Source organism: Megalobrama amblycephala, linkage group LG13 (genome assembly GCF_018812025.1).
Source record: "Megalobrama amblycephala isolate DHTTF-2021 linkage group LG13, ASM1881202v1, whole genome shotgun sequence".
In the NCBI taxonomy this organism is placed as follows: Eukaryota; Metazoa; Chordata; class Actinopteri; order Cypriniformes; family Xenocyprididae; genus Megalobrama; species Megalobrama amblycephala.
This window is the reverse complement of record NC_063056.1, coordinates 29423954-29437165: the sequence shown is the minus strand read 5'-3', so window position 1 is coordinate 29437165 and position 13212 is coordinate 29423954. Positions and strand designations below refer to the sequence as shown.

General features: G+C 35.9%; 2 protein-coding genes across 3 annotated transcripts; one reads left to right on the top strand and one right to left on the bottom strand.

Annotated features, from left to right (window-relative positions):
- Positions 1-352: 352 nt before the first annotated feature.
- cnr2 (cannabinoid receptor 2) lies at positions 353-8944 on the bottom strand. 2 transcript variants are annotated; one of them, XM_048153445.1, is made up of 6 exons: positions 8544-8944; positions 7334-7394; positions 4948-5002; positions 4413-4482; positions 3172-3264; positions 353-2041 (listed from the first exon to the last, which is right to left on the bottom strand). In XM_048153445.1, the coding sequence occupies exons 5-6, from the start codon at positions 3242-3244 to the stop codon at positions 972-974; spliced, it is 1143 nt and encodes a 380-aa protein (XP_048009402.1). In that variant the 5' UTR covers positions 3245-3264; positions 4413-4482; positions 4948-5002; positions 7334-7394; positions 8544-8944; the 3' UTR covers positions 353-971. The 2 variants fall into 2 exon arrangements, with proteins under 2 accessions (XP_048009402.1, XP_048009401.1); XM_048153444.1 differs by having other exon boundaries at positions 7334-7382.
- A 149-nt stretch (positions 8945-9093) lies between these two features.
- pnrc2 (proline-rich nuclear receptor coactivator 2) lies at positions 9094-13105 on the top strand. Its single transcript, XM_048153446.1, has 3 exons — positions 9094-9391; positions 9921-10138; positions 10346-13105. The coding sequence occupies exon 3, from the start codon at positions 10367-10369 to the stop codon at positions 10832-10834; it is 468 nt and encodes a 155-aa protein (XP_048009403.1). The 5' UTR covers positions 9094-9391; positions 9921-10138; positions 10346-10366; the 3' UTR covers positions 10835-13105.
- The last annotated feature ends 107 nt before the right edge of the window (positions 13106-13212 follow it).

Genomic DNA, 13212 nt, shown 5'->3' with positions numbered 1-13212 from the left:
AACATTTATGTTTAAGGCTCATGTGATTTGAATGTCTTTTAGTTTTCATTTCATTCAAATTTAAAAAACATCCCAACATTTCTGGAATTTGGGTTATATCAAACATTTATCTGAAAGAATATAGTGCTCCTCAAACAGAGCTGTATCATCAAGGTGTTTGATATTCAGGGGGAAAAAACAATGTATGAGTAAATTAATTGGTCAGATTGTAAAGTGTAAGTATGGTTTCTTAAACAATGTAACAGTAATTTATAGTTATGGCATTCAGTATTTTATTTAAATTGAATAATAATAATAATAATAATGCAGAAGACCTTCTGTTCAAACAGAAGTTAATATAAGATTACACTAATGACATTGCATTTTGCTTTATTAACAGACTCTTTCTTAACAAAGCAACATACAATATGCTTATTGTATCATAACAATTACTCTTCGTGATATAGTAAGACATACAGCCAAGAAATGTGATGAAGGCAGAGATGAAGTGTGTATTACAGAATGTACTACAAAGCATAATGTACAATCTATCCAAAGCGGAGGTGATGTTTTTGCCAGTAGTCATCAAAAATGCTAAAGGTATTTTGTTTCACAGTGTAATCTATATATATTTTGGCATCGTTTATGCTTGGGTCAAAATGTAGCTGTTGAGTCAGCTGTTCTGAGTGTGTTTAGTAGGTCATTTCACTCCTGAAGAAAATGGTTTAGAGAAACAGCATTATACATCAAAAGCTGATCACAATATTACTATACACACTGACCTATTGTATGTTCCCTTAATTTATAAACATGTTAAAGTTCTTATTAGAATTCATTTCATATTTTCATATTTCCCACACTTAACACTGTAATTTATTTGATAGCCTACAAATTCTTACCTCAAGCAATGTAACGGCAAGGCATAATAAAGTATACATTTCAGCAAAATGGATGAAAATGATGACCAAAATATTTTACAAATAAATAAGACTTCATAACATTTGTATGCTGTTTTGCTGGTTGTCTACACTCTCAGAGATAGTATCTGGATTACTATCACTTACTGTCTGATCCTTTTTCTTTTTGCCAGAATTATTTTCATTTCTTTGGCTGTAAGCTTTTCCAAAAGTATGTTCCCTGCAACATCTGAACAGTGCTAACAGTTCTCCCCTCAGCTCTCGGCAACGTAGGGCGTATAGGAGCGGGTTTACACATGAGTTCACCAGGCAGAGCGTGCTACAGAAAGCGAATATTCGCTGTTGTATTTTCTCAAGGGTCACCATGACATCCACCATCATAATGGACAGGACAGGCAGCCAACAAACCGCGAGGATCAGGAGGATCAGACTGAAGGTACGTGCGAGATGAATGTCCATTCGCATTCGAGTCTGTCCTTTTATGCTCTGCCTCCCCAACTTTGGTACACCCATTGCTGCTTCATGCCGGTTTGCTTTCCACAGGATGAGGACATAAGCCACTGTGATAAGGAAGAGCACCACAAGTTGCAGGCCTGTCCAGAATGCCAGGTAGTAATGATCCACAAAGGGGAAAAGACGGGAACATGGAGGATCCAACCTGGTTTTGCACCTCCAACCCATCAGAGGAAGGAGTGAAATTATAATTGTTACACACCATAATAATACTATAGCCAGCTTGGCCCTAGTGCGTGTCAATAGCACCTTGTAATTGGAAGCCTGGTAGAAGCAGAGATAACGGTCCAGCGCTGTCAGCAATAGACTTCCCACAGAGCCTGTGAAGGCCATTGTGACGCCACCCAGCTTGAACAGATAGATATTAGCGATGTCGCCTTTACTATAAAGATGGAAATCTAGAAAACTTATGGTGAAGAAACAGCTGGCTAAAGTGTCAGCCAAAGCCAAGCTGCTGATAAACAGGTATGATGGCCGTCTGCGCAGATTGGTGGAGCTTGCAATGACCACCAGGACCAAAATGTTCTCCAGGAAAGTCACGGGACCAGCTAGAAAGCAAATTGAGCCAATAGCGTTCTTCTCTGGTTCGCTCAGGACCATGTAGCATTGTAGGCTGTTGCACAAGTTTGAATCTGCAATAGTTCAGGATCAAAATTATTCAAAATAAATGCTTTTTTTAAGATAAAGAATCACTATGATTAATATTTAAAATATTTTAAACCAATGTTTTAATTAGGAATATTTTTAAATACCATTCAAGTGTTTGGGGTCAGTAAGATTTTTTTAATGTTTGATCTCTTATGCTCACCAAGGCTGTGTTTATTTGAAGACTTCAGATGCAAAAGCCTCTAAGTGCCGTCTGAAATTTTCTTCTAAAATGAGCATTTTTATCAAGCTCGTATGTCAAGCTCATTATCAAGCTCATTTTAGAAGAAAATTTAAGATGGCACTTAGAGGCTTTTGCATCTGAAGTCTTCATTTGATCAAATATACTGTAAAAACAGTAATACTGAGAAATATTATTACAATTTAAAATAACAACTTTCTATATATCAATATATTTTAAGATGTAATTTATTTCTGTGATGGTGAAACTTATTTTTTTACTCAAGTCTCAAGTGTCGCATACTCCTTTAGTTCTTTGGTGAAGAAACATTATTGTCAGTGTTGAAATCAGTTGTGCTGCTTAAAAGAACAGTTCACCCAAAAATGAAAATTCTGTCATTATTTACAAACCCTCAAGATGTTCCAAACAAACCTGTATGAATTTCTTTCTTCTGCTGAACACAAAAGAAGATATTTTGAACAATGTCAGTAATCAAACAGTTGATTGTCCCCATTGACTTCTATAGTATTTCTTTCCCCCATACTATGGAAGTAAATGGAGTCCATCCACTGTTTGGTTACCCATAATCATCAAAATGACTTTTTTTTGTGTTCGGCAGAAGAAAGAAATTCATACAGGTTTGGAACAACTTGAGGGTGAGTAAATGATGACAAAATTTCCATTTTTGGGTGAACTATCTTGTGGAAGCCATGATTTTTCAGAGTTTATTTGAAATAGAATTGTTTTTGTAAAAATGTAAAAGTCTTTACATTCATCCTTGCTGAATACAAGTAAACTAATTTCTTTTAAAAGCAACATTTTACTGACCTCAACCTTTTGAAAGGTAGTGTTAATTTAAGAAAATGCATAAAAGTTACTAGTAAAATCATCACAACTCAGAACAACATGTCATGATCACAGATGGACAAACTATACCTGTGGTTGAAATGTTTGGTGTACTTTCATTTGAAAGCAAAGCTTCTTGATCTGGTTCCAGTCCGCTCCCCATTTCCCCAGGACAGAAATTATCTATTAAAAATAAATGATTTTGGAGTTTGACATGATTAGGAGGGATAAAACACTCATTTAAAGTCAAGCATGTCTCCAAGCAATATTTTTATTAGGCTAATGCATTCTATAAATAAAATGACATTATTCAGGCTACATGGCTTAGATTTGTAAGAGAAGTGATGTTATCTTTAATGTGAAAAAAACAGCTTGTCCTACAGGTCTATTTGTGAATATAAACGCACTCACTGTCTGTGACCTAAAGCTGTTCAATAGATTAGAGAGTTACATATTGCCCTCTGCTGGCCAGAAGAACATACAGGATTATTACAAGAGAAGGATGGACAAATGAAGCAAAACTATGAGTGTTATTGTTTGATTCACATGTTAATGAACCATATAACCATTTATTTTTCCTAGTATCCACTAGAGGAGAAAGAATATTTTTGGAATAGCCTTGCATGCAAAGTCCAGAAAGCAGACACATGCTCCTTCCACAATCACCTTATTGATCCTTTCCTTACAAGAGGCAGTAATATCTTTTCCTTAATACCTTTTTCAGTAATATATTTTCCTTAATATCCTCCCACATATTCATCCCAAGGCGCATTAGCTCCATGCCATCTCTTTGTCTCAGTGTTCTTAAAATTTCTGGAAATGCTGGAACATTTTCAGTTAAAGCCTCTTCTCATGTTAGCTCTAATAGAAGGGATTCCCCGAGTCTTTGTTTCTCCCAAAATTTCTTCCTCATTTAGGCTATTTAAATATTTTTGTGAGTATTTCCTATAGCTACTTTCACCTTTGGTGGCTCACCGATGGTTAAAAGAAAGTTTTCCTTTATCTAATTTAGTTTTGCTTTAGAACCATGTGTATTGTAAAAAGCCCTATAGATATGATTTGAACTGACCAAAATAAGACAAAGGACTGTACAAATCACCCTTATGAAAGACAGTTATCTGATAACTTAAACACACTGTTGGAGTCACAAACTTCCTCAGGTTACACACTCTCACACAAGTGAAATGTAAGAAGATCTTACATACATTTATTTACATATGTCTTACAAACAAGGACAAAAATTACTTTCCTTATTTCACCCATTAGAGTTGTTTCAGTTCACACAGGATTTTGGCATAGCCTACATACTGATCAAATGAATAGGTTCTTACCGTTGTGTTTTGCTGTTGGTAGGGTATTGAATCCGGTATTTCACAAATCTGATCTTTCTGCAGTTTGCCTCTGATTACAACACGAGAGCATATGCCACACCCCCAATGAGAGAAAGAGGGAACCAAAAATGTCAGTATCATTCAGTATGATCATTTTCAGTATTCCTTCCAGACAGCTGTTATGAACTGAGATGTATTCATCATATATGAGCAGAGATGCAGGTTTCAGAGATTAAGATGACCAGGAAACATTACTGAGCAAAAAAAAAAAAAAAAAAAAAAAAAAGAAAAGAAAAAAAGATAAAGCAACTGATGGAAAGAACCAAAGCTGTTACTCTCTAAAGGTAATAAACAAAGTATCCAAAGAGGAAGCTTTTTGTGTCTCATCACCACAAGATGAAAATCGTTTAATTAATGCTGAAACATTTCTTTTTACCACAGCTTCCTCATGTTGTTGCTGACCTATTTCACAATAATATAAAATTCTATTTACTCATATCTTGGAGAACAGATGGTGGAGAAAAAAACCCCTTACCTCTCACTGCAACTGTCCCAATTTTTATACATTTCCATCCCTTTAACTGCTTATTCTGAAAGTAGAAGCACATTTTGTGAGGAACAACAACGCAAAAAGGTTTTAGAGCGTTTCTCATTTAACCCTTTGATGCACAACATGGGTCAAAAATGACCCGGCTGAGTTTTTATTTTCTATATCTTTGCAAGAAATTAATTTCATCATTCAGTATTCCAGGTATTCCTCAATTAACTTGTTTTTGATCATCACAAATCCTCATTTTCATTTTTTCTTTCTTAATTTTTGTATCACCACCCTTCTAATGCACAACATGGATCAAAAATGACCCGTATGCATTTCCTATGTAATTTCAATCATGGTTGAGTGTTTCTTTGCTGAATCTTTCAAAGAAATGTATTTTATCATTCATTTATTCCAGGTATTCCTTAAATATCTTGTTTTTGATTGTCAAAAATCATTATGTTCATTTTTTCTTTCTTACTTTATAAACAAACACAGTTTCTACATCAATTTTACACACATGGGTCAAAAATGACCCGTATTCATTTCCTATGTTATTTCAATCATGGTTGAGTGTTTCTTTGCTGAATCTTTGAAAGAAATGTATTTTGTCATTTATTTATTCCAAGTATTCATTAAATATCTTGTTTTTGATTTTCTACAAATAATTATGTTTATTTTTTCTTTCATACTTTATAAACAAACACAGTTTCTACATCAATTTTACACACATGGGTCAAAAATGACCCATATAGAAATCTTTAATATTTGCTAATTTTTGCAAGTAGGAACATATTTACTGCAGACAACTGTTCATCTGCCACACATTTCACATTTTAACAAGGCTACTTTTGTATATTTGATGGATGTAAGTCTTACAATATTTCATATATTAGGCTATATATTTCATAATTTTTAATTTTTTGGTCATAAACCAATGCGATTGGTCACCCGTTAAGTCTGTCAGTGTTCCTGAAAAGTAACAGTTTTGGACATATACATCATGGGTCTAAAGTGACCTGAATGAGTTATTTTCTATATTGCATATATTACAATAAATTAATTTCATCATTCATTATTCCAGGTATTACTCAATAAACAAATCCTTATTTAAATTTTTCCTTTCTTTTTGAATGAATTTTTTTTTGTGTGTCATTACCTTTCTAAAGGCCAAAGTATACTTCACTTTTTATGCATACGTGAGGGTCAGCATACAGATTTTTGTAACTTTTTATAATTTCTGCCTGATTTCTGTAACTGTGTGCAACCTGCACATACGCATTTAAATTGCGTTCAACTGTGCGCAAAGTATACTTTTAGCTTTTTTTTTTACAGTGATGTCATCATCCACCTCAGTTCTGTTGAGGACCAGCCGCTAACACTCTAGATAAAGACAAGAATATTTTGAAATACACATCAAACCGTTGATCGATACACTTAATATATATTTTCACTGGACAGAAACCTTGTTCAAAATGTTACTTTTCAGGAACACTGATAGATGTAAAGGTTGACCAGTAGCATTGATTTATGACAAAAAATGAAAATTATGAAATATAATATATAGCCTATTATATGAAATATAATATGACTTTCATCCATCAAATACACAAAAGCAGCCATGTTGAGACATGAAATGTGTGGTGGATGAATAGTTCTCTGCAGTAAATATGTTCCTACTTGCGAAAATTTGCAAAGGTTTCTATATGGGTCATTTTTGACCCATGTGTGTAAAATTGATGTAGATATACAAAAGCTGTGTTTGTAATATGTTTGTTTGTATAAATAAATGACAAAATACATTTCTTTCAAAGATTCAGCAAAGAAACACTCAACCATGATTGAAATAACATGGGAAATGAATACGGGTCATTTTTGACCCATGTGTGTAAAATTGATGTAGACATACAAAAACTGTGTTTGTTTATAAAGTAAGAAAGAAAAAATGAACATAATGATTTTTGACAATCAAAAACAAGATATTTAAGGAATACCTGGAATAAATGAATGATAAAATACATTTCTTTTAAAGATTCAGCAAAGAAATACTCAACCGTGATTGAAATTACATAGGAAATGAATACGGGTCATTTTTGACCCATGTTGTACATTAGAAGGGGTTTTCATAGCTTGTGCATCAAAGGGTTAAAGCCCCCAGTGATAAATACATTTACTATTAATGAAGAAAGGAAGAACTACGTTGATGTTTATCCACGGGCTATGCAATCCAATATCCATAACCAAAGAAAAAAATAAATATTTGTCAGTGATACCTTTAAAATTATATTTTCACTCAGTAATATATAATACTTAGGCCTGTGTAAATATTGAGTGTAGCGTTATTTTTAATCAGCAGGTGGCGCTTGTAAATCTTTTTTGTACTTACCTCATGTAATGTCTGGGGTCAATTTGACAGCAAAGCAACTCTGACATCTCTGAAAAATATGCTAATTGTATTTATTAGAAAAAATCATATCTATCTATCTATCTATCTATCTATCTATCTATGGTACATCTATGGTATAGGTACATACTCCCATTTATGCAGCATAATATAGCTGTTTAACATACAGATATGCAAATATAATTTACATGCATCATAAAAAGTATTTTTGTTTGTTTATTTGTTTGTTTCTTGTGTATATCTGTTTCTCCCCAAATTTGGTCATTTGACCTCTTCTCAAATCGTGTGTGACCGACAAGAGCCTCCCACCCGACCTACTTTCCAAACATAGGGCACAAACTTAGGCCAAGCCCACAGGAAAGCTCTAAACCAAGGTTGCATCCAGTGGGTGTGTACTTCCGTCACCAAATACGGATTTTGATTAAACAGGCAAACAAGTGCTGCATTATGCAACAGGTTTGCTTGAGGGATGAGCAGTATTATTCTACAGATGAGGGAAATTTTGTTAGGCTACATATTCATATTTATACTTTTTTGTTGACACTGACTGTCAGTTTTGTTTAGCTGAATACTTGTGTATCACACTGAGCTTTTTAGATACACATTTCAACAGCAGGAAAAAGTTTACTTGGGAAAAGTCAATACTGTAGCACACAGAAAAAGAATATAGTACTTTTATTACTACATGTGAACATAGATATTTATGGAATGTCTGACCGATTTTGGCTAACACGATGAAAGGATGTTTAGAAGTTGTGAAGATGACAATTTCACCTAGAATCATCAGTTTTGATCAGCAAGCCATGTGCATTTAGTTATTGTGCAAACTGTAGACAATTGAATAAGCGTAGTTTCAATCCGAGCTGTTCTGATGAAACATCAAGTTACTTCCTGAGAATAAGGTTGGAAATAGGACAACATAGAAGGTCTAATTTTGGCCTAAATTAAATGTTTATCTATAACTTCTAACAGCTGTTGAACTTAAAACATTCTCAGAGTTATAGCGCCATAAACAACCTGAGCAGACATTTTGGTTCAAGAACACCAAATGGCCCATATGCCTCCTCTACTTCCATTCATTGATTTCTGAAGATACTACACCCCCAAAATAACACCTTTGTCTGTAGCTTTTCAAACACTCTCCCTTCTATTGTCATTGGCAGTAGACACCACTTCACAGGTTTTTACCTACCTGTTGTCACATGCCAGCAGGTGGTCGTGTGTGATACTTCTTAGAGGATGTCATGTTTTTTCTTGGTTTTAAAGACAAAGTATTTCCTGTATCTCACTCACACCTTTCCTATGATCATGGTAATGTCTGCTCAATGTCTACTGTTTTATTAGGTTATTAATATAGTATGCATTTTAACATCTTGACTTCAAAATTAGACATGGGCCTACTCAAAATGTAGGCCTATTCTTGTCTTATATGATCATTTGCACAACATTAAGTGACTAAAAGTTACGTATTTTAGCTTGTGTTTAGCTCAATTTTCCTAAAAAAAAAAAGCTCTTCTATAAGGAAATTTGATATCTAAAGATTCAAAACACCGTTTCATTGTTCACAGAATTTTACATAAAGCATATACACTTCTACGTGTTGTGCCCCTTATGTGCTTTTCGATGATATGTCTGTATTTTGAGTTTAACCCAACCGGAAGAAAACCATGTGACGTTTTTTACGGCTTCGAGCTATTACAGTAACGCGGAAAAACCAAAATTCCCCACAAACATGCATAACACTCAGTGACGCAGGACGGATGGCAACAGGCGTGTTCATCGCTCCTATTGGTCACACGTCGACAGTGCTGCTCCCTGATTGGCCAGAACAACACACGCCTGAACTACTTATGCTTTGTTGAGGATCCATTTTGTTGTTAGACGGAGACAAACTGGAGGAGAATAATACCATTCCGCTGTTGCCTCGGATTTGTATGAAGATTCACATATCGGGATATATTTTCTCCATTAATAGCTACAGCTAACATACTATACCAAGGGAAGACGAAGGGCTTTTTCCATCAAAGCCTGAGGAAGTCGGTAAGTTGTTTTTTTTACTGAGTTAAAGACATAGGGAGTCGTCGACGGTATTGACGCCATGTTGCGTTCGAGAGTCTTTTGTTTTGGTACGGTGCCAAAAAACATGACCTAATACCCTTATTTTTTAACATTTAAATCACAAGTATTTTGTTAAAACATTGTAGTATTTATTTGCAACCTCGAAATGACCGAAACTATGTACTTTTTCGTCGATAGCGACCATTTTTTTTGTGAGAAGACTGAACATGATAGGGGAAGATCTGATGTTGTTTATGTAACACCACATCTACAAAATATTCCATATTTCAATTAGGTCAGATTTTTAAATGACAAATTATATGCAGGATTGTCTAATGTTTGACCCCAACTTAATTTTAGACCGTTTATTTACACTTACACACAAACAAATGGTTTAATTAGATATTTGATATTCGTGAAAAAATGAATGTTGGTAGATATCGTCTAAATTGAACGTATTTTATTAAGTTTGTCGTACTTAAGATTAAACAAATCATGTTTCTTTTGTTAGATTCACGGCTTCTAGAGCACCGTGCGCCGAGGTGAATTCATGTTCAACTCGGTTACACGACAAAACAACGCTCATTGGCACATGAAAACCTCAGATCTTGCTGGACTTAGATGTGCAGCGAGAAGTAGATCAACTACTTCGAGGACCTGGAGCCCGATTGGTGAAGAGAAATTAAAAAGTGAAAAGAACCACGCACTCAACTTTTTTACAACAGTGAGGTAAGTAGAGGAAGCGAGTGGGGGATGGGCGGGGACGCGTTGGCTGTCTCGCGCTGCACGTAGCCCTTTGTTATTGCCAGCCTGCATCAATGGACGTTTATCAACTATTTAAAGTTTGTTTTTTAACCAGTTTGCACATTTTAACATAGTACTTAAGATGTGCATTTATTTCCCTTTGATTAAACACCGTTTTATCTTCGTCTTTAGGTGACATCCAGTCAAAGCAGTATGGGAGGTGGTGAGAGATACAACATTCCAGATCGCCCAGCGCCCAAGAAGAGCCACCAAATTGTCAGGGGCAAGCAGAGAAGTCGAGACCAGAATGGAGTGGTGCATTCCGCCTCCTCAGGAGCCTTAGGGGTGCCCCATCACCACAGCCATCGCAGGGGTGAGAAGGGCACCAGCTATTCTTGGTCTCCTGAGGCGCGGCAGGCCGCGTCTGTAGACAAGAAGAATGCCTCAGTTCGTTTTGCCACACCATATGATCAGAATTGGGAGGGTACCATGTCCCATCTGAACAAACTTTTGTCAGCTCAGTGTGGTCAGAACTATGCTGGAGCCAAGTTTAGTGAGCCCCCATCCCCGAGTGTTCTACCCAAGCCCCCGAGCCACTGGGTGTCTCTTCCCATGGGTGCTTGCGATCATCGTGAGATGATGACCTTTCAGTTAAAGAGCCTTCTGAAGGTTCAGGCATAACAAGGTCTCACTGCTGCTCTATTAAGCCAACATATGAATGAAGGCTCCGCTTTGGCTTTTTGCCCTCCCCTTGAATGCTTCAGCTGCGTAATATATTTTACAGCTATTTTTAGATTTGCGTCTTAATAAGGTGATGACCATTTGGCAGGCAGATGTTTCTCCTAAATGTCCTTCACCTAACTTTTTTTTTAACGATAACCGCTCCACTAGTTATTACGTCATTGAGGCCTTAAGGGGCGGTAGAGAACTCTTAGCGGAGCTGTATGCCATGACAAATGAACTGGATGTCCTCCTTAATAACTCATTGCTCTGTTATGCTCCTGTTTTGTTTTGTTCTTTTTTTGATGGCTGTTTGTGACAGTGTTTTTTCTTCTCAACCAGGCCTAGGAGTAGATGTCTAGACAAAACTCAAACCATTTCCTTTCTAATATTTCGCATTCTGTTTTTCGCTTGCTGAGGATTGATGCGCACTCTCGGCTTGAGTTTTAATCATGCAGGGAGTGGCGGAAACCTCTTGGTGCTAAGCACAGCAGCATTTGTAGCATAATAGCGCATACTGCATCTCCAGGTATATCTTTTTATTTTGCTTTTTGGGAAGTAAAAGCCACTTGACTTCGTTCTGCAGGGATAACTAAGCGAACAGAATATGGAGGGGGGGCCAAGCTTAAGTGAAAAGGTCATATAACTAACCTCAAGCTTAATGAGGTGGCACAATGGACCTTGTGCTTTCAACACCTGTACTTTTTTTTTTTTTTTTAACGGCGCTGTGCGCATTGCACTATAGGTGTTGAAATTCGTTAAGGTTCACAAGCTCTATTGCAGCGTTAAACTTTTACTTTTTGCATCCCTTATGTTATAGCTTAGAAAACTAAGTGTGATTTTTAATGTCTACCAAAGCTACATAATCAGCAATTTTCTGTTGGAATCCCCATTTGCTTAACCAGATCTGGTTACAAGTGCCATAAATCATTGGGTAAGGCATTATCGTATATCAAGGTTTTGGTTGACAAATCATTTTTTGGAATTCATTTTTTTTTTTAAACTTTGCTGTACTTTTAGAACGATCGCAGAGCAAATATGCGGAGGATGGTTATGACGCAAGACCACAGGATGGATGTTTTCTCTGGTCTTGTCTCATAGCCTTGTTTGCTCTGGGATGTGTTTTGATATTATAAGCATTATGTTATGAAATGTGTGTATTATGGCACGGGGGAACTGAGAAGTAGGGCGCAAGTCCAGTGTGGACATGTTTACATTGTTTGTTTTAAAAGAGGCAGGTTGCCGGCATTTTACACACACACTGCCCTTTCTCACTTGTTGTTATTCTTGCACTGCTGTTCATTTGTGTTCAAAAGTTTCAGACAATGTTGCTCTTTCAACTGTGGATATGTGATGAAGCACCCCTTCCCACTTAGTTATGTATGTGGTGGAAACTACCTCTCTTGCAGAACGTGATATTAATAGCTATCTTAAAGATGACAAAACAAAGCTGATGAGTTTGGATCTGTGTAATGGAGCCATGTAAATAATGAAATGTATAAAATGTTGTAGCATATTGTACATTTGTGCAGGAATGTTTGAAACCTGCAGATAAAGTATTTTTAGTAATAACACTGAATGTAAAAGTCACGCTAAGGACGTGGCTTGTTTTCAAATGCTGAAGAATATTTTGTTAAGAAAAAAAAGAAAATTTTGCCTATAGTGCGTCAACACCCCTGCACTGTGCGGTTTGTTGCCAGTGATCTTGCACATATTTTTTTGTATAATGCACCATGTAGGGGCAGAACGAGCTTTAAGTGCAAGTAAAAAAAATGGAGAAAAAAAAGTTTTGAAATTGAAAGGGACTTTTATACATTTTGTTTGAGTTGCCTATGCAAATAGAAAATTTATTTTAAATATTTTGCTTGTTTATAACAATTCATTATTTTGCCCTTTATCCAGAGTCCATAAAGCAGTGTTGCATTTGCATCAAGTCATTGGTCTTTCCTCCGCGGGCCAATGTTTGAAGCCAATGATGCTGCGTTTTACCTCCAGAAACACCAGGTTACATTTTAACCTTTTAAAGTAAAAAAGTAAATTATTTTAATAGAATGTGTAAAAGTCCTTTTCCTAAATTTAGCTATCCTGAACAATTGGCTTTGAATTTATCCCAACCATGTAAGTGTCACTTGAAATGGAAACTGAAAGCCCTTTTGGTAAGAATTGGTATATACTAAAAAGATTGTTTAATTTGGTTGTCTAAAAAAAATAAAATCCCTTCCCTTCCCCCCAGTATTGTCTTTGTGTGTTATGTTGTTGCTTATTAAATCTGTTGTAGAGAGTTTACATACAAAAAAAAAAAAACACAATGGATGTTTTACCTGCTGTTACTATTTGGC

Coding starts and splice junctions, on each gene's coding strand:
- pnrc2 (XM_048153446.1), top strand. CDS start 10,367: ATGGGAGGTGGTGAGAGATACAACATTCCAGATCGCCCAGCGCCCAAG.
- cnr2 (XM_048153445.1), bottom strand. CDS start 3,244: ATGGGGAGCGGACTGGAACCAGATCAAGAAGCTTTGCTTTCAAATGAA. Junction 2,042..3,171: donor ACCAAACATTTCAACCACAG/GTATAGTTTGTC, acceptor GAACTATTGCAG/ATTCAAACTTGTGCAACAGC.